This window comes from Alligator mississippiensis, chromosome 1 (genome assembly GCF_030867095.1).
Source record: "Alligator mississippiensis isolate rAllMis1 chromosome 1, rAllMis1, whole genome shotgun sequence".
NCBI classification, from domain to species: domain Eukaryota; kingdom Metazoa; phylum Chordata; order Crocodylia; family Alligatoridae; genus Alligator; species Alligator mississippiensis.
In genome coordinates, this window is record NC_081824.1 from 222,589,986 (window position 1) to 222,609,314 (window position 19,329).

The 19,329-nt window shown below is 43.1% G+C and overlaps 1 protein-coding gene across 2 annotated transcripts in view; it reads left to right on the forward strand.

The window, feature by feature from the left end:
* The first annotated feature begins 253 nt into the window (after positions 1-253).
* JAG1 (jagged canonical Notch ligand 1) overlaps positions 254-19,329 on the forward strand; it is a 38,610-nt gene continuing 19,534 nt past the window's right edge. The window contains exons 1-3 of one of the 2 annotated variants that reach the window (XM_059720154.1): positions 254-552; positions 1,933-2,238; positions 12,699-12,750. In XM_059720154.1, coding sequence (XP_059576137.1) covers positions 475-552; positions 1,933-2,238; positions 12,699-12,750 — 436 coding nt within the window. In that variant the 5' untranslated portion in view covers positions 254-474. Of the gene's footprint in view, positions 553-1,191; positions 1,404-1,932; positions 2,239-12,698; positions 12,751-19,329 lie in introns of those variants that run through there. The other variant, XM_014595023.3, reaches the window with a different exon arrangement.

Here is a 19,329-nt window from a genome sequence, read left to right on the forward strand (position 1 = left end):
CTATGCAGGCCTGCGTGTGCGCCAAGGGGCTGCGCGGTCGGGCGGTCGCACTGGGACCCCTGCCGGGCAGGGCAGCGCAGGGTGAAGCCCCCTCGCCCTTCCGCGCATGCGCCGGCGGCGTGCGGGCGCGGTGCGGTGCGGGCGCGGTGCGGGCGGGGGCCGCCCGGGGCGTCGCGCCGCCTCCTCCTCCTCCTCCTCCTCCTCCCCTCCGCTCCGCTCCGCTCCCCTCCCCCTGCCCGTGTGCGCGGCGGCGGGGGCGGCGCGGGCAGACGCGGCGGGCGCGCAGGGAGAAGAAAGGCGCTGCTTTGCATGCGAGCCGCGCGCGAGCGAGTCGGGAGCCTTTGAGCGGCGGCGGCCCCGGCCCCGGCCCTGGCCCTGGCCCCCCCGGACCCGGCTATATAGGGGCGCGCGCGGCGGCGGCAGCGGCAGCGCCGGGCGGCTCGGAGCGGGGAGCGGCGGCAGGAGGCAGGAGGCATGCCCGTGCGGCGGGGAGCCGGCCTCCCGGACCGGGCGCGCCGGCTGCTGCTGGCTCTGCTGTGCCTGCGCCTCCAGGTGCGTGCGGCGGGGAGCGGGCTCCGGGCACGGCGCGCTGCGCGGCGCCCGCCGCTCGGCTCGGGCTTCCCTTCCCTTCCCTTCCCTTCCCTTCCTATCCTCCCTGGTTTCTTCTGAGGGCGAAAGTCCGGTGGTGCTGCCTCCTGCACCCGGCTCTGCTGCTGCTGCTGCTGCTGCACAGCACACGCACGGGGGTATCTCTGTGTGCGCGTGCCGCTAGCCATATCGATACACATGCACTATATAGACATGCTCTGTATATGTGATACGTGTACGGATACATATACACTCAAGCACACACGCATGTGTGTGTATATATACACACATGCACACATACCAACTCAAGCACACGTGTGTGTGTGTATATACACACAAGCTCAAGCACCCACACACCATATACATAGACACACACACACTCACATGCGCGTACACTCAAGCACCCACCCACATACATACATACAGATGCACACGCATGCGTGCACATACACTCAAGCACACATGAATACATAGACACATATATGCACACATGCATATACGCTCAAGCACACTCACCCATGTGTGTGTGTGTACATACACGCACGCCCACCCGCATATATGTGCACACATGTATATGTTTACAAAAGATGCACACAATCTCCTACTTTAGGAGTCCAAAGGTCTTCCCTTGCTTTTATAGCAAGCTTTTAATGGTGGCTGATCAGGCTAGTCCAAGCCCCAAACTAGTAACCCCTTTCCCTTCCTTCCCTCATCCCCTGCTTCTTCAGTGAGTGTTTCCCCTGTAGACTTTTGGGGGGGGAACCCCACCTTGATTGATGCAAATCACTTCAGGAAAGCACCCCTCCTAATGTCAGGTAATTGCAATAATCTTTGCAGGAGCTAATTGGCAAGATTACAGGGGGTCGGTCTGTTCTGGGGGCTTTGCTTGTTTGTGTGCTCATCTCCAGTGCACCCCAGAGGTAGCATTTAGGGTGCCACCCCCAAGCCCACTTTATTTTGTTGAAAGGTGGTCCTCTGCATGTTGAGTTGGACTTTCTAAGCCTCCCAAAGATTAAGCGGGGATCTGGAGTCTTTCAGCTGAGTGTGGCTACTCCAGGCTCCTTCTGCAGGGTTCATGGTAGGGGTTGGAGATGAGGATTTATGGACTTTCTTGGGCAAGGCTCAGTAACTTTCAAAAAAACAAAACCAAAACAAAACTGCAAGCTTGTCTCTTCATAAGGTTTGTTCTTCTTTTGTTGTGGTGGTTGTTTAAGAAAAGGTCCCTTTATTTAGACTGGATTTCGCCTCTCTGCAGACGTATTAGAGATGCCTTCTTTTTTTTTTTTTTTTTTTTTTAAAGGAATAACTTTTTTTTTTTCTTCTGGTCTTTTTTGGGCTTAACAGGTGATTCTAGCATCGGGACAGTTCGAGTTGGAGATCTTATCCATGCAAAACGTGAACGGTGAACTGCAGGATGGGAATTGCTGCGATGGCACCCGAAACCCAGGGGATAGAAAGTGCACCAGAGATGAGTGTGATACTTATTTTAAAGTTTGCTTGAAGGAGTATCAGTCCCGGGTCACTGCTGGGGGGCCTTGCAGCTTCGGATCCGGATCTACTTCTGTCATCGGAGGGAATACCTTTAATTTAAAATACAACCGGAATAGTGAAAAGAACCGGATAGTTCTGCCTTTCAGTTTCGCCTGGCCGGTAAGTGAGTTGCAGTGTGTGCATGTGTGTGGGTCCTCTGCTTGCAGAGGTATTCAGCTGAGTTTGGTTATCCGCATGGTGGAGTCTTGGCTTAACATCTCTTGAAGTTGGTGTGGGATCCGGGGAAGGGGGGGGCAGGGAGGAAGGAACTTTGCAATGGGGAAAGGAATCCCATTTACAAACAAGAGAAACCTGGCAGTCTTTTTCCTCCCTGAGCATAGAGCGTTTGAATGCAAATATTGGTAGTATTAGCAAGTCAGATGTGCCTTGAGAAAGTCCTGAATGACTCGGAGAAACAAACCCAGGATTTCTGAACTTCGCAACCTGAATAAATCTCCTTAATATTTACAAGGTCAGAAGTTCAGTTTTTGAGGTGGTTACAATGATCCCATGTGGAAAGTGTGTCACTGCTGGCCTCCGCTTGCCAGTGTTTGGGGAGGCTTCCTGATGGAAAACTCAAAGGGAAAACTCACTGCAGGGCTTGGTATGGATGGGAACTGCTTCTTTGAGCAAGCTGCCAGCTTCCCTGCGAATCTTGTTATGCTCTTTAGGTCTTGTAGTCTCTGGAAGCTACAGGAAAACAAGAGCCTGGGCTTAATTCTTGATTGCTCAGAAAGAGGTATTACCACTTTGTAGGAGAAGTCTTCAAATGAGTCATGAAGCTGCTGCCAAGAGCTGAATAGCTGCTTTTGAAACATCTGTTGTCTAATGGACCTCACTTGTCTGTGCGTGTGCATTTTATGTTGTTGTTCTTCTGTATATGTGACTTTTAATCTGGCTGTCCTACCTGTTGGGGGCAATATTTTTGAAATTGGATGCCAAAACTGGGCTCTGAGCCTACTCCCATCCCCTAAAAGCCAAGTGTTGGATCTTTTACTTTTCCCTCGCCTAAAAAAGGTGTTGGGCAAATGCATCTCCCAGTGTCCTTGCTGGGACTTGTCTGCTCGGCATTTCTGAAAATCCGCCTGTCCTAATCTTAGGTGCCTAAGGTCATTCCTGCAAGGGAAGAAAGTAAGTACTGTTACGTGCATGCTGGGGAGGTGTGACTAATTTTGCAGTCCCTGCCCTTGCCAGTAAGCTTGAAGTGTGTAGCTGTTCCACCTCTTCCAAAACTTGCCCCATCCTATCTGGATAAGGACCAGTAAGTCCCTGGGAGGGCTCAGATTGCTGATTGAAGCCGCCCCTCAGCTCCCCCCTTGGACAGTCACTGACTCCATAATCCCAGCCAGCCATGTGTTCCTTGCTGCCTCCTACCTTCCTATGCTGAGGATCAAGTTGTGGTGTCCTATGAACTGAAGCTTGCAGAGGCCCGAGGGTGAAATAAAGTCCACATTTTTAAGGAGATAGAATTACAAAGTACAATAGTATAGCTCACAAAAGTATTCTGTTGGAAGTATAAACCCTGTGTGGGGTTTTTTGTTTTTTTACTTGAAATGAGATAAAACTGTTATCAAATATGCCATCAAAGGGATAAAGAGTTTTGTAAAAATCTGTGGTATTTGAAGTATTGCCAGTGGCTGTAGTGCTGCTTTAGTCATTTTTATGAAGGGCAGGCGCATCTAGGATATCTTGTCTCGCCTTCAGAAACACCTGAGGATGTCTCTCTTTTTAAAAATTTATAGATCATTTATAATTTGTGTATAAATGAGCAGAATTCAAACAAATTGCAATTAAATAAATATTTTTATCAGTAATCTCCCTTCTCCCCCCTCCTCACTCTCCCTATTCTAGCAAGCTCATCTGCATTTAGTGAAAGAATTGCTCCCATTGTGCTGTTTGCTGCATCTAATTGAGCAATGGAGTCCCTTCTGTGCATCATCTCTTCTTAATTTTATTTATTTTTAATTGTGTTGCTTTACAAGTTTAGAACCCTGTGTTTCTGATGCTGAAATTTTATGACCAGATGCTGCATACTCTCTTGCATAAAAAACAACTTGTTTGTTCACTTCTTATCCAGCCTGCTTCCTAACTTTCATTTCCACAGGGAGATGGCTTTTACTCACTAGCCATTGAGACTTTTAAAAAGCATTGGAACAAAGGAATATTTAATGTGGCAAAGCTTTTGTTTGCCCGAGAATTAGATATACAAACTGTCTCAGGAGTGCCTAAATTTCTAAAGATAAGAACTGAGCAGTAACACAGTCTCTTTACTGTGACAGCTAATGTGAACCTGACACTGAAATTTGTTATACCCTCTTTTGATTGCTGCATTTAAAGTTTCTTTTAAACACTTACCGTAATGTGTTCTCAGTGACTTAGTTGTGAGGAAATAGTTTGTCTTCACAAGTGTATATCTGAGGAATCGGTACTTGTACATACCCAGCTGAAAATGCCATCAAAGGTTTATAGAAGCTAGATCTATGAATTTCCAATTGCCATGCAACTTATCTCTGAATATGCATCAGTTCTATTTTCCTTTTATTTGAGGGAGGGCTTTTCTTGGAAATTCCAACTTTAGAATCAGTGACACAAAGAAAATCAAGGCAATAAGACTCCTCTCCCCCCTCCATCCCCCCCACCCCCCCAGTCAATTGCTTCCATATGCCTGGTGTCGAGAATAGTTTTATGCGTAGAACTTTATGCATTAGGCAAAATAGAGAAGGTTGGAATTTGGTCTGGTCATGTTGTTAGGTTTGGCTTGCAACACTTAATGTCAGTTTTGAATTTTTAAAAACTTGCACAGTTCGGTTGTGCAGGGTTTGATGTATACCCTTGTGAGTAATGGGTGTGGGGATAGTGGGCCATAAATTCATTTAGGTGATTGGAGGTTTGAATAAGTTGCTAGGAAACCAGGGCAACAGACCAGCATGAAGGAAATAGAGTGCATCCAGAAAGCTGCACCTGCAATAGCAAGTGAAGGACTTCAGTAAATTGCAGTTTCTCCTTAGAAATATAGCCAGGACTTTAGTTAAGCATGGGCCCATTCTAAGTCGTGTGTGATTTTTCTTGATAACTTTGTGAAAGAAGTAAAGCTTTTAGAGGGAAGTCTAAAACCCAGTGTATTTTCATGTTCCATTTGCTAGTTTTTGCAAGCCACTGAGGATAAATTCTGCTGTGGAATGCATCTCGCCATCATAAGTTGTCGGTCAAAATCCAAAGGGATTAATTTAGACTCTCTCAAAACCACACAATTAAAAAAAAAAAATGGCAGTGCCTGATGTGTCTTCTGTTTCAAAGGTGCCCTGCATTAATTCACTAAGCAAAGTTTAGCACTCAATGTTTCTGTTTTTATGCAAAAAGAGATCACTTGGGGTTCAGTAGTGCTTTAAGCATGAAGCAGGTCAAAGTTGGCAGTCTCCCTGGTATGCACAGCTCAGATTTCAAATAGTTTTTTTTTTTTTTCTGAAATTGTGATCTGTTATTTAATAGTGGGCCAGTTGCATCAACCTACCAAATGCATAATGAGGTGCAAAAGCATCTAAACCTGCTACTGTGATATTTAAAGACAACAGTTTTGTATTTCCTGTGTTTATTTTGCCCTTGGGCTAAGAATGTACTAACTGGCTGCCTCTTCAGTGACAAAATTTACTCCTGCTTCTGAAGATTTAAAAGAAGCTCTTTGGACTGACACAGCCTACTCTCCTTTTAGTATCCAGTAACCAGAAAAACAAAGACATGTTTAGCTATGGACTTTGTTTTGCTAATTTTTTTCTTTGTTTTGACAAGAAGCTTCCAAAATATTAGCATACGTCTGATCTAATAATCTTTGAACTTGAGGGGGAAACACTTATCAGACTTGCGTAGCTGACACCCTAAGTACTATATGACTAACCAGTAGCTCAGAGGCTTTTTTTTTTTTCCCACCACCTGCCCCTAATTAACTTCCTGCAATTGGCAGTAGCAATCTCTAGGTGCTGCCAAAATTCAGATTGCCAGGTAAGCAGTTGTGCTCTGCTCAAAAATGTGTAAAATTGCATGGGTGGTATAGAAGAGATGCATGTTACACGAAAGCACCTAACTTCAAGTAGTGCAACCAGTACAGGGGATTAATGTTGATATTGGAACACCGTGGGAAACGCTGCATTGGCTGACGCTTAAGAGACCACTGGTTTGCATGTGTCTCTTTGTTCAAAATGGAGTGCTTGATTTAAATGACCCTCTGGAACCTAATTGGCATCCAAATGACTCTTAAGAATGTAAAAGAATGATGCTTTTTTTTTTTTTAAGGTGCTTCTTTTGCACTCTAATGGGTAGATATGCTCCAATCAGCTTGGGATTTCATGTCCTGTCTGAACCCAATTTGCTGTTGCTCAGATTGTCATAGAATGTCTAAAAATACCAGTTTTTTTCCCTTCATATCTTTGTTCTTGGTAAAATAAGGACCTGTTCCAGCTAACTTTTAATGGCATCTGGATTGGGCCCAGCATAATTCTCTGTTTAAAAAAACAAAAACAAAAAAACTCTTGTCTGGGAACCTTTTCAGACTGCATAAGTTCATCGTTGCTATCGTCTTTATGCAACCAGAAATCCAAGTGTCCACAAACAAATTGCATGGAACTGATGCTTTTTGATTAACCTAATGATTTCTACCATTGCCATTATGAACTGAAGCTGAGTATGTAAGCACACTAATTCTAAAGCCATTGAAGCTGATAAGGTAGTGTATGTCTTCAGAGTAAAGGCTTGTGTTTTTAATGAGGGTGAGTGCAGTTATTCGAGCTTCAGTCCAGTATTTTTGAATGCTGTACTGTACCTGCTTGCTGCTTTCACTTCAGTTCTTTAATTTGCTTCATAGCCTATAAACCACACTAAGGAAAATGGAGCTGGTTTTAAAAATCCTGAATTCCCACTTTTGGGTGGCGGCTTCACATACAATCATTCTGAGGTGGTTTTGTAAACTCTGTTCAACTCATTAACCTAAATGTGTCTTAAAGATGAGAGGGGGGAGATGTCAAAATCAAGTTGAGTTTTTTCTTCCCTTAACTGCATGGAACTCATGGTTCTGTGGTCACTGTTCTACAGCATAAATTACATTCATTACTGTTGTAGCATACAGAAGAAACTGTAAAATGTGGATAGAAGTGGTTAAAGTGGTTTGTAAATAGTCAAACATTCAGAGGCCTTTACCAGCTCAACCCAGTTTTTATGCATTTAGGTAAATAAGTAGAAAGGCCTCTTGTTCAAGCTTGCTCTGTGTGAACCTGACTGTTTTGCTTGGCTGGCTACTAGGTATTCTCTCTATTAACCTTGCCACCCTTTTGTAACTGGTGCATTTAATTATCAGTGGGATTCTTTAAACAGGTAGGGGCAGTGACAAGAATAGTGGGTAATCTTGTTGGGGAGGGCTTTAAAGTGACCATTGACATCTTGGCCTGCTTACTAGTCTTTGTTGACAAGCAGGGACTTCGTGAGAAAATAACCCTGTAACCAGATATGGCACTGATTAAAATGCTATTGTGATATGCTCCCTGCAGCGGAGATCACTTTAGGGGGGAAAAAAAAAGAAAGTTGGTTTAAAATTGAGATGCCGTAGTTTAAAAAAAAAAAAAATCTTTCTGGTACATTGTTTGGTTAATGCATGCTAGTTTTGTGATTAGAATACATTGTAGTCCAGCCACCCAGACGGAGGCATTGACTGCTAATATTAACCAAGAACAATGGTGTGGCCATACTGACTGCAGTGAGGATTACAGAACATAATGGGGCCTATCCAAAAATAATGCTAATACAGGACAAGCAACAGGAAGCAACAGTAGACTCAGCATAGCTCGGCTCCCAGACAAACCATGGACTCTACTTCACACAATGGCAACTTCAGCACATTATGTATTCACAGGATACTCATTATTCCAGTAGGCTTGCCAGATCAGAGATCAGCCTGGTTTATTGGATGCAGCACACACATAGTTTGGATAGCGGTACTTTTGTGTCCTTCATCATTTGGCAAGAGGGGACAGCTGTATCACAGAGAAGTTCTTGACTTCAATTACTGGTTTGGCTTCTGCTTTCAAAAGGAAAAAGCTCCTGGGAGCTGCTTGTGTGTCTGTGTGTTTTATGTCCCATCACTAATGTGGCAGTGAAGTGTTTACCATCATCAGTAGAGCCAAGAAAGAGCAATTTGCTTCACACTATGAAAGGTAAAAGAATGCTCTTGCCTTTTCATATGAGCCCATTGTTGTACAGCCGTATTTTGACTGGGCTTCCAATATACTGCATAGCATGTGGAGTCGAACAACTTCTGAAGTTCCCAAAGGCCTTGAACACTGGGAGGCAAGGTCACTGCTTATCTTAATAAAACCAGAACTGCATGCCAGGCCAGCTTAGGTCCTCAGAGTAAAACTGATAGTTATGGTTTATATTAGGTGGCCCCAAAAGATGCAAGCTTTGTTGCACTCAACACAAGTCTCTCTCTCCCTCTCCCCCCCTTCTTTCTCTTGCGAAAAATGCCTGCATTTCATTGGCTGGCAAAACCAGTAATCTTCAGCCTCGGACAGCTGCTTGTCAAAAATGGAGTTGGACAACAAGAACTGGCGTGATCTGGCATGTCTGTGTGGTGTCATCTTGACTTGCTGTCAGGTGGTGCTTAAGGAGAACCTTGTGGACGGTTCTGCGGAAGTGGTTTTGTGACTAGCTGAAAACCTATTCAGTACTGCCCCCCTCCCTGCCTCTTGGGTACTTTGAATTGCTCCTCATTTTCCCTTTTCCTTACCACACCCATTTGCTCAGCACTCTTCCACAGCCTTTTGTCAGTGTTAGGAGACTGGCAATCTGCCTGAGTCTCAGGGAGAGCAAGAGGGTAGCTCCAAGTCCTTTAGTCTCCTAGGGAGTTGCATGTGTCTGTCAAGGCACAGGTTGAGCATCACCATGCTTAACCTGATTACCCTGTTTGACAGAAGAGAAGCTTGCACAATCATGTGGACTTCCCATTGCACTTGGCAAAGCAACGCTCTGTATGTTTTGCAAAATACCTTGCATGGTTAAACATCTTGGGCAGAAGACGACAAAAGTTTGATTGGCCACAACTGGAAGAAGAAGGGGTACCTCTACAAATTGTACTGCTGCTATGTCTCATTGAAGTGCTCTTCTGTGTAGTGGGGAGGGGAAAAGGAAGGAGAGGAGAAGTAAAGAGGGTCTCAGAAGGACTTGCGGCTTCTGAAAACGTGAGGAGAGAAACTTAGCCTTCTCCCCTGTCTGTCGGAAGTCCTGAAGAACTGTGTTCCTGTATTCCTAGTCCTCTCCTGATATATCAAAAAGGGTGCCTGAATTTGGATAATCATTTTTGATTCTTGGCAACTATTTCTTCCAGAGGCTGTCTGTATTTTTTTTAAGTCCTTCTGAAATATGCATCTGCTCTGTGAAATATATTCAAAGTTGTGTCCACACAATTAATCTGGGAAAGAGGTGGCAATGCCCTGTCTAATCCCAATTGGGGACTATTGACGATTGAGTTTTAGGGTCTGCAGAGGTCTTGTTGGCGTTATTTGTAGATCGGGAATAAATATCAAAGGCTTTTAAACTTAGTAGATGGTTCTTAAGTATGATTCCCAACTCTCTTTGATTTCCCTTCAGTATACAATCAACCTCCACCAAAAAAAAAAAAAATGAAGCTGGTGTTTGTCATGCTCCTTGAGCATAAGCCCAACTATTTTAATCTTCTCATAGCTTCTGTAACCCCTGGTTCAAGTGTGGTGATGGTGTATTTATAATGTGTTCTCTGCACTGAATAAACCGTGAAAGTGTGAATATTCTGCCAGCCAGTGGCTTGAAGTTCTTGTTAAGTTGGCTTTGGTCTTCTGTTGGAATCTTTGCCTTCTGGTCAAGATCAGATTTACAGTGGCTAATTGGGTGTGACTCTGTCATAGCTTGCTGCTGATTTGTTGCCTGGTACCTTCCTTTGATGGAAGAAGGTGCATGATGTGGAATTCTTGTGTCTGGATGTATATTTATTCGAAGATGGGCAGAGGTCAGCTTAGAGCATGGAGGTTTAATTTTTCCCATGCCCAAAGTATTCATTCCTGAGATATCTTAATTGTTAATCTATAGAGTGGGGATGACGTGCACCTTTTAAAATGCTCTAACATCTCAACGAAGTGGTCTGTGCGGACAATTCCTTTCTTTTTCTGGCATGGCCAAATGAATGCAATAGTCCGACTGTGTCAATAAAGATGTTACTAAGCCACTTTTTATGAAAATTATTTGAAAAAAAAAGTCTAACATCCATGCCACTGCTTACTTTGTTCCTATTCAGTAGCTTATGTTCTGCTACAAATATTTTTGTTGTGAGGGGGTGGGGAAATATTTTTGAAAATCTTTTGCTAGGGTAAGTTCTCCAGCCCTCCCCGCTTTCCTCCCCCCATCCCATTAGTAAAAGTGTTTGCTTTCATTTTTATTTATTTATTTAATAATGAAGCCCCATGTATTTTTGGAAAGTGGTCATAGGTATGTGGCAACAGCGGCACTCAAAGCCACAATTCTGCCTTTCCTCCAGGGTGGGGGTGTGTTGGTAAACAACCCTGAGAACTGAGCAGGAACTGTTGCTATGAATTTTGACAAAATATCTTCCAAAACAATTATGTAAGGCCAACAGGAAAACATCCTTCACTTTATTGGAAGTTGTGTGGGCTGCTATAATTAATTTTCTGCATCACCCTAAGTTTCTTTTTCCCTCTAAGCTTGCAGTAACAAGTCTTCATTCTCAATGTTGTAATTAAACTGAGGAGGGATGGTGACTGGGTAGCAGTACCACAAATGAAGTGAAACGTGCATTTTAATAGGGCTCAGGACTTGCATGGGAAAACCTTTTTAAAGCTGTTTGGCAGCTCTAATCCAATCAGTCTTAGGGGTTTCCTCCAAGTTACCAGACTGCTTCTGGAATAGTAACAAATAATGTGTAACTTTTATTGATGAACTATTAACCAAAAATGGTTTGGGCTGATCTAGGTTCTGCTTAGAAGGTTGGGCACATGTCTCAGCTTGCCCAGCTTTGCTTACTTTTGAAGCCTTTTCCCACAGTTATCAGTGAACGAAATGGAATCCTAGTTTGCTTTGAGTATGAAACATTTAGGCTATAGTCCAAGCTGGTGTCTATCACAAATTAGGTTTTCATTCAGAGGCTGCATGCTGTGTCCAGTCATGAGAAATAAGAAAGCAAAGCAGACTTTTTTTTTTCTTCTTTTTTTAAGTGGGTTTGAAGTCCTGTCTGAGACTTGCACCTTGCAGCTGTTTACTACTTTTAATGCAGTTCATTTCTGGTAGCACATTATTTAATAATTGCTGTCTGCAGTGGCTGCAAATGAATCTCTACTTAGTGTTGGCAACGTGATGGGAAGTAAAGAAAATAAGCCATGTGATGTGTAACTTCTCATGCACAGACCTAACTTGTGCATGCTTTTTTTTTTTTTTTTTTTTTCTTCTCCCCCTTCCTTACTGGGGTGGAGGGAGTTGCATTCACATTAGAAGCAAACAATTGACCACCACTGTCTTGGTTTCTTGCTGAATGCTTGATTCTTCTGACTCCCTCTTTTTTTTGAGAATGTGGTTTATAAGCCTGTTTTGGGACCATGACAGTATTGGAAAATGAAGGATCAAACTAGAGCATAGCAAAATAAAAGCAGGGAATGCCTTATGGCTTTGTTCTTGAAGACTGAGGTAGCTTGAATGTAATAGCTGGCATTTTTCCAGCCTGAAGGGATCCCTTTGAATGTTTATGATTATTACTGGAATGGTAGAAAACACATTGGCATATTCAGTCTGTCTGTACCTGTGACACATAGGTGACTAGCACTTCTTCCTGTTCTGTGCTCCTCTAAAGAGCTTGCTCCTTGGCTTTGTTTTACACTGCCTCTCTCACCCCACCCCCTTCCCAGATTCATCAGTTCTTTCCTTAGTTACCTGATACTTGTGGGAGCAGTGATGGCCTAGCGCAGACAAAGCTTTCAAAGGGGGTGCTGAAAGGCAACGTCTCCAGAGATTGCACTGCTTAGCCTGAGCAGGGTAATCTTAGCAACACTCCTTGCTTTCAGGATGGAAAAAACTGTCTGGGTTTGGAAGAAAAAGAGAGGGCTTTTTGTAACTAAAATTCTTTTGAAGCAGCTGATTTCTTTTTTTTCCCGCCCTCCTCCCCCCTGCCATGATATATCTTTGCCAAACGTGTTCAGTTCTTGCTATAGCACACTGTCAAAAGCTGTACTTCCTGGTTAAGAACATAAGATGCATTAGTGTTGACAAAGATGAGCAATCCAAGGTGAAAGGTCTCTTAAGCTACTTTATCCAGTCTGATTTAAGGGGTTAGAGGATTGCATTTGTCTCAAGTATAATCTGTTGCTTATTTTATGTCCTAAATGGGCAAGCTCCAGAGTGGGAGAGATGGAACATCTGCATCTAAATAAATGAAAATGGCCTATTACAGCTGTACAGATAGATAAAATATATAAAGTGTGTATGTATACACATGTACAAACTACATTTTTTAAAGGCTGTCTCTGTTTGCAGTATTAACAAATGTATTTCTGTTTTCACAGAGATCCTATACATTACTTGTGGAGGCATGGGACTACAGCAATGACTCTGCTAGTAAGTATTTTTTTGCTTTACTCCATTGAAACTCCTCAGATGACTACCTACTGAAAGGCCTTTATGTTAAGAGGGCAGCTAATTTGTGGCACTTCCTTTTCCCTCCTTCCCTTTCCCAGTCACGATACAACTTCTGCTGACAAGAACCTACACGTTCTCTGCTGAATATGGGAAAATGTCATACCATCTGCACATGTGCAGTTTGCCTATGCAGAGTGGGTGATGGGATTTGGGCCTGGGATACTGTGTGTTCTTACATGTCCTCCATTTTTAGGTGAGGAGTTGAGTGTGAATTATCAAATGGAGATAATAAGTAACCTTTTTTTCTTATAAGCACCCAAGTCAGATTTTCAAATGGTACTTGGGAGCTTAAATCCTTTTGACTTGCAGTGGGACTTAAATGATTTAGATGCTTTCAGAACTTTATTTCAGAGCTGAAAAACCCACACAGCTTATAAAAGCCAAATGAGACTAAATGTGAAAGTTATTTTGATGACTTGGGATGAAAAACAAAACTGATCAGTGTTTTGTTTTTTCCTTGGGGTGGAGGATTTAAATCTAAGGATTTATAGCTGGAGATTGGAAAATATTTACCAGGTGCCACATGACGAAGCTGGCTGAAAAGTGGGGCAGATATCTTTCCCTGGAATGGCTTCATGTGGTCAGTTTCAGAAACTTTCCTGTTAGCCACAGGAAGTAATAAAATCCTTGCAGCTTGTGAGCTGTGCTATTAATGGGCTGCTGTATAACTGTGCATGTATTCTGAAATAGTATTTAAATATTAATGGGCAGAGCATGAGACTTCCACAAAGCTCAGGATTTTGGTTTGTGTATATATAGGGGTTCACCTTCCCATGGCATCAGAATCCATTAGATCCCAGTGTTGCTTCAGTCTAGGAATTGGGTGACCTATGATGTTCCCAGATTTTGTTTTTGAAGAAAATGAGTTGTCTTCCCAACTCTTTCCAGCTTCCCCCTGCTTTCCACACCCCCCCCCAAAACAAACTCAACCTATCTGTATCTAGTTGTTATAATCCCAGTTATTTTGAAAATGGGAACTATTTGGGTTATCAACAGCAGCTTGGGACTTATGATTTCCAGACTCTGTGGAAGGAGGAGCACAGATCCCTGTGCTCAGACAGACCCCATTGGAGCTGTTTTTGGGCATAGCAATCCCATATATGCAGTTCCTTTTCATATAAGAGGATTAATTCATTCCAGATGCTGCAAAGTTTGCATAGAATAGTAACTTAATGAAAGGTATTAGTAAATGACACCAGGTATTGCCTTCTAGTCTGCTCTAGCTACCACTGAGAGAGGAGCATGCAGAGACAACAGCATCCCAGAACCATTAATCAGGAAATTCTTTGGGCCTTAGTTACACACACTATGTGGGGGTAAGGGGAAATAATATATCCATAGGGCTTGCTACACTGGCAGTGTCAAATTATAAGTGGAAGATGTCTCTGCATTCAAAATGAAGGTCTTGTTTACAGTAGGATACTGCTTTTTTTTTTTCCCCTCAGTCTGGGTCTCTGCCATTTTTTCTATTATTAGGTCTCATGTATTTTCATGAAACTGACTTTCCAAAGCTACACAATGAATCCTTTCTTTGCTCCAGTGTTCTGGAAGCACAATTGTCTTCGGACAAAATTCTCATGGGGGTTGTTTTTGTTTTTTTTTTTTTCCAGTAGCATGTTTGACCAAGGGCAGGCTTAGTCTTGCCTATGTTGCTGATTAAATTCTCCCAGTAGCTTTGCCAAAGTAGCTGTACTGCATAAACCCAGCCTTTTTTCTTGTGCATCACCACCTTGCTTAGAAGGAATTTGCCTGTGCTTAATGAACAGCGCACTTTTTTTTTTTTTAAGTGCCACTGAGAATAAGGTTTTCTAGAGAACTTTTTAAAATCTATATACAATTGCCAATGAATAAAATGATGGTTTGGTAAGTTTCTACAGAACTTCCTATGGAACCCTAATGCTTTAATCCTTATTGAATTCCATAACTTCCCTCTGCAAGGGCTCTTAAAGAAGGCTGTCCCTCTAACAGGTTCTCTGTTTTGGTGGCATATGTTGAGCTTCCTAGTGAAATATTATCGCTAAGAATCTAGACTGCATCCGCCTCCTGCTTCTGCTTCCCTTCCTTCTGTCCTAGCCACCATAAGCTCAAAATGGTCTTTCTCCCGGGTAGTGCTCATGGTGAATCCTGGCCCCATTGAAATCAAAGGGCCGTGACTTAACCCATCAGATTGTCTTCATGTCTGTATTTAGATTCCATCTTTCTACTGTTACTTTTATGCTATGTTGGCTCTGTTAATTTTATGTATCTTGCAGCGTGTCAAACAGCTATTGTAAATTACTAGTATCAGTTGCACGTGAATTCCAGCAAAGCATAAGAGGTTTTAGCCTAAGGTAAACTAAACCATAACTATGAGACATTCTGAGGCAAGGACTTCAAACATAACAAATCAGTTTGGGTGGCCAAAAGCACGTTAACGTACCTTGATTTCCTTTTTTTTTTCCCCTGAGGCTGTACTAGCTGAAATGCCAGCCTGTAGTCAAAATGGCTAGTCACTTCTGAACTACCCTGGAAATTCTTGTCTTATGCTTGTACTGACAAATTGAGATGAAGCATTTAAGAACTGCAGGTGACCTACGAAGTGGGCTTGAAACCAGCCAGTTCTGATGCTAAGTGCATGGTACAAATTAAAAAGATAGCAGAAGTTTCTTTCTTCCACTACATCAATTTTAAATTGAGTAATGTTTCCTCTAACCATTTTATCAAAGGATGGATGATGCTGAGGGAGCTATGACGGTCGGTTTCCCTTGAGGCTGGCTGATTTTCATTCTTATTTCTTTTGCTGCCTGCTGCTTCTCAGTACCCTTTAAAATCTCTTTGGGATGGAGTAGTAGAAGGCTTCTGGGAGTTCTTCCTGAAGCCTGGAGCAGTACGCCTCTGGTAGTGTACACTGGCAGGTGGTACTGAGGGAGAGTGAAGAAAAACTAGAAAGAAAAAACTTGTCATAGTTCAGGGTTGGCCAGCCTGCAGCATGTGTATCACAAGTGGCATGGGCAGCCTCTGTGTGGCACATGGCAGATCAGAGAGCAGAGCAGCAGATTAGGCAATGGATCAGAGTGGCTCTTGGGGAAGATGTGGGACTAATTTAGGGAAGACTTGCTAAAAAGTTTGGCCTGCAGTGTCATAGTTGGTTATGAGAGTATTTTTTTCCTCTGTTGGTGATGGATGGTGCCAAGTACTGACCAGGGTTATAGAAGCCTGCATGAGCGGTGTCAGAAATTGTGTGCACAGCTGAACTATTCTGATCCATATCACAGGAAGAGATGCTTAGTGATCATCTCTCACCCCATCAAGCAAAATAATATCCCACCAGTCTACTCTTACTTCAAGCAGAGCCTGAGAATTAATGGGAGTGTTTCTGCAGAATTTGGCTGGCTGTGTACACAAAGGACTAGCCAACTTGAGTGAAATGTGGCCTAACTCTCTTTGTAACAAATAGACATCCCTAGATCTGCTGAGAGAAGGAGGAGGGATGTCAGTGTGGAGGCAAGAAAAGAAGTTGCAGCCTGCTTTCAGTTACCAAAGAGTGAACTGTTGTGAGGAGGTGAAGTAACACTGAGAACACTGGGTAAAAGGCTTTCCCTCAAAAGCAAAGCAGATCCGTTGTCCCTATGTAATTTGGGCAAAGCATCCATAGTTATTCCTAATGGTAAAATATGGTGAAGACAGTGGATTAAGGGAAATCTGTGTGTAGATGCCAGCTGTGCCACAGACGCTAGGTGCCATTTTGGCAAGGTCCCAATGGGAAAGCCAACTTTGGCAAGATATTTAAGCATAAGTGTAACACAAATCACTCGGCGAGTCCCACTGAAGACGAATGGATAGGTACAGGCTTCAGCATTTCTCCTGTATTAGTCTCTAATCTAACAGGAATAATATCACTGGGTATAACAGAAGCAGGCAACTATATTGGCCAGAGGGCCACTTAATGCATTTTGGTGAGCTGTCGAGGGCTGCAAGGGTAGCCCTGCCCCTTGGTGGGTGCCCCACCCCCTGGTTACCACTTTGGGAGCAGAAGTCCCACCTTTAACCCCTAACTTTTGCCACTGGAAGTCTCTCCCCTTGTCCTGGAAGTACTTCTTGTGGGTGGGAGGGTTCTGCCATCTTGAAACTAGAAAAAAAACAAATCATATACAAAAAAGTAAAATAAAATCAAACATCTACTATAACTTACTTTCATTTTATTAAAAAAAAAAAAAAAATGCGTGTCCTGATCCATGTGTTTGCATAGTATATCTAGATGCAATTGCATAATAGCTCAAAATACAGTCTTACTTTTCTATATTGTGTGTAGGGGGCAAGGGGGCGTGTGGTTGGGGAGTGGGTATATGGGTGGGGTGATATGCAGTGTGGGTATGGAGGGGTTAGGATGGGGGGGTATGGTAGGGGGCCCCCACTCGCAGGCAGGCAGGGAGGCTCAAAACAGCCACAGAGTCACCAGCAAAAGCCTCTCCCAGGCAGTGGCTTCTTGTCTCTAGTGCCCCCCCACCAGCTCAGGGCTGGGGGTGGGTCAGGCCAAGCTGGGGTGGGAGGGTGGTTGCTTAGCCAAAACAACACCTCCTGCAGGGATGCACTGGCTTGCAGAGGAGCAGCTCAGGGCCAGGGCTTGCAGAGGGGCCCCACGGGCTGGATGTAATTGCCTGGTGGGCCAGATGTGGCCCATGGGGTGTATTTTGTCCATCCCTGGGGTATAGGAACCTTATATCTACACAGTAGAAGTGCACACTCACATGCAGGCACTGTACTGCTGCGATTTATATCAATATTGAAAAGTCTTTAGGTATCTAAATTACTTGTGGCAAAAGAGACTTAAGTGACTCGCAGGACTGAAAGTATCTGAGAATCTTCTCCTCCATCACATACAGGCATGGGGTGAGGATCAGAGTACAAGTGAGAGCTGAGTTGGAAAGAAAACACTGTTAAACTGGAGAAACCACAAACTACACAAGAAGTTGGTGACCTCAACTCCTAAACTGTAAAAATGGAATGGATGCTGCACTCTGTTTCAAGAGTACCAGGGTGGCTTAAAAAAAGGGAAATAAGAGATGGATGCACTTCTGTGGTAGTGTCAGGGCAGCCAAGTACATTAAAACATTTCCTACAGGTACAAGTAGGATAGGTATGACTTAGGGATGAAATTGTAAGTTTTACATAGTCTTGAAGAACTGTTAGCTTGGGGGTTTCTTTTGAAAACTGAAAAATCAATGGCTGTAATGAACATTTCTAAAGTTCTTTAGATGAGAACTGCCCATGCATCTTCATCAGCTTTGTGAAGCAGTTTTATTGCACTTAGTGTCTGCCTTATGTAAAATCCTAAGCTTTTTTTTTTAATGTTGAAAGCATGAATAAACTACTTGATGCATTTTACTTCTTAATACTTAAATGTGCTAATATTTCACACAGAACCTTCTAACACATTACTGGCAAGGTGCCTTTCTACCTCAAATTTTTCTGTCTCTGGCTCATGCTTTCACACACAGAACAGACTAGCCTGGTACTTATTTTTGTTTTTGCTCTAGGTCTGCAAGGATATTTTGGCTGTTTTATGATAAACTTTTACTCTGCAGTCAAGTGCTTGCTAGCAGCAGGTCGTAAGGCAGTGTCAGATCATTTAAGTCACAAGACCTGGACTACAAAGTGAAATACCACAGATGTATACAATGTTCCGAGCAAATGTGAAATATTATTATTATTTCAAGCTATAATTTAGACAGTTGTTGTAGGTTTCCAAAAGCCAGAAAATTTTGCTGGAATGAGAGGTCTCATACAAAATCTAAACCCTTTGTTGTGAAATACTTTTAAAGGAGAGAAGGGAAATCTGTGGTGCATGCAAAGTAATTTGACTCTGCTAAGAAAGGCATCTCTCTTAGCTGACACTAAAGATTCAGGCCTACCATCTAAAGGGATAACTTGTACAGTATTTCCCAAATCGAGTGAGATCATTTATGTCAACTGAATGCCAAAATCACTAGTTCCTCTGCTAGAATGGAGGTATGTTTTCCCCAATTTGGGTTTATTACCTAATTTCTAGAAGCCTGCAGGCCCTTAATATCCAGTTCGTAAAAGTTGTTTTATTAGGCTTCTGCAGGCTGATTGCCTGAGATTTTCATTACTACCAAAAATAGGCGACATATTACTAATAACTCATCAAGCAGAGCAAGATGCATGATGTATCAAACTTGAGGTTCCCATACTTACTGAAGGCATGAAGATATGTCTCTTAATTCCTTTCCTGTCCCAGCCTTGTTGCCCCCCTTTAGTTATTGGATGTGTGAGACTTACTTGAAGTCAGGACTGAGCAGTTCAAGAATTTGTTTCCATTCAGTCAAGCTCTGGTTCAGAATACAGCATATGCATTTCAGTTACTAAAAGTGTTTCAGAATTCATCTTTCCGCTAAAGCCGTGAAGTTAAATAGTCAGTTTGCTTGCAGTACTTTGTTTAAAAAAGCCTGTATGCCAAATGGAGTGTCAGCACAGGGGACCAACCCCTAAGCAAAAGTG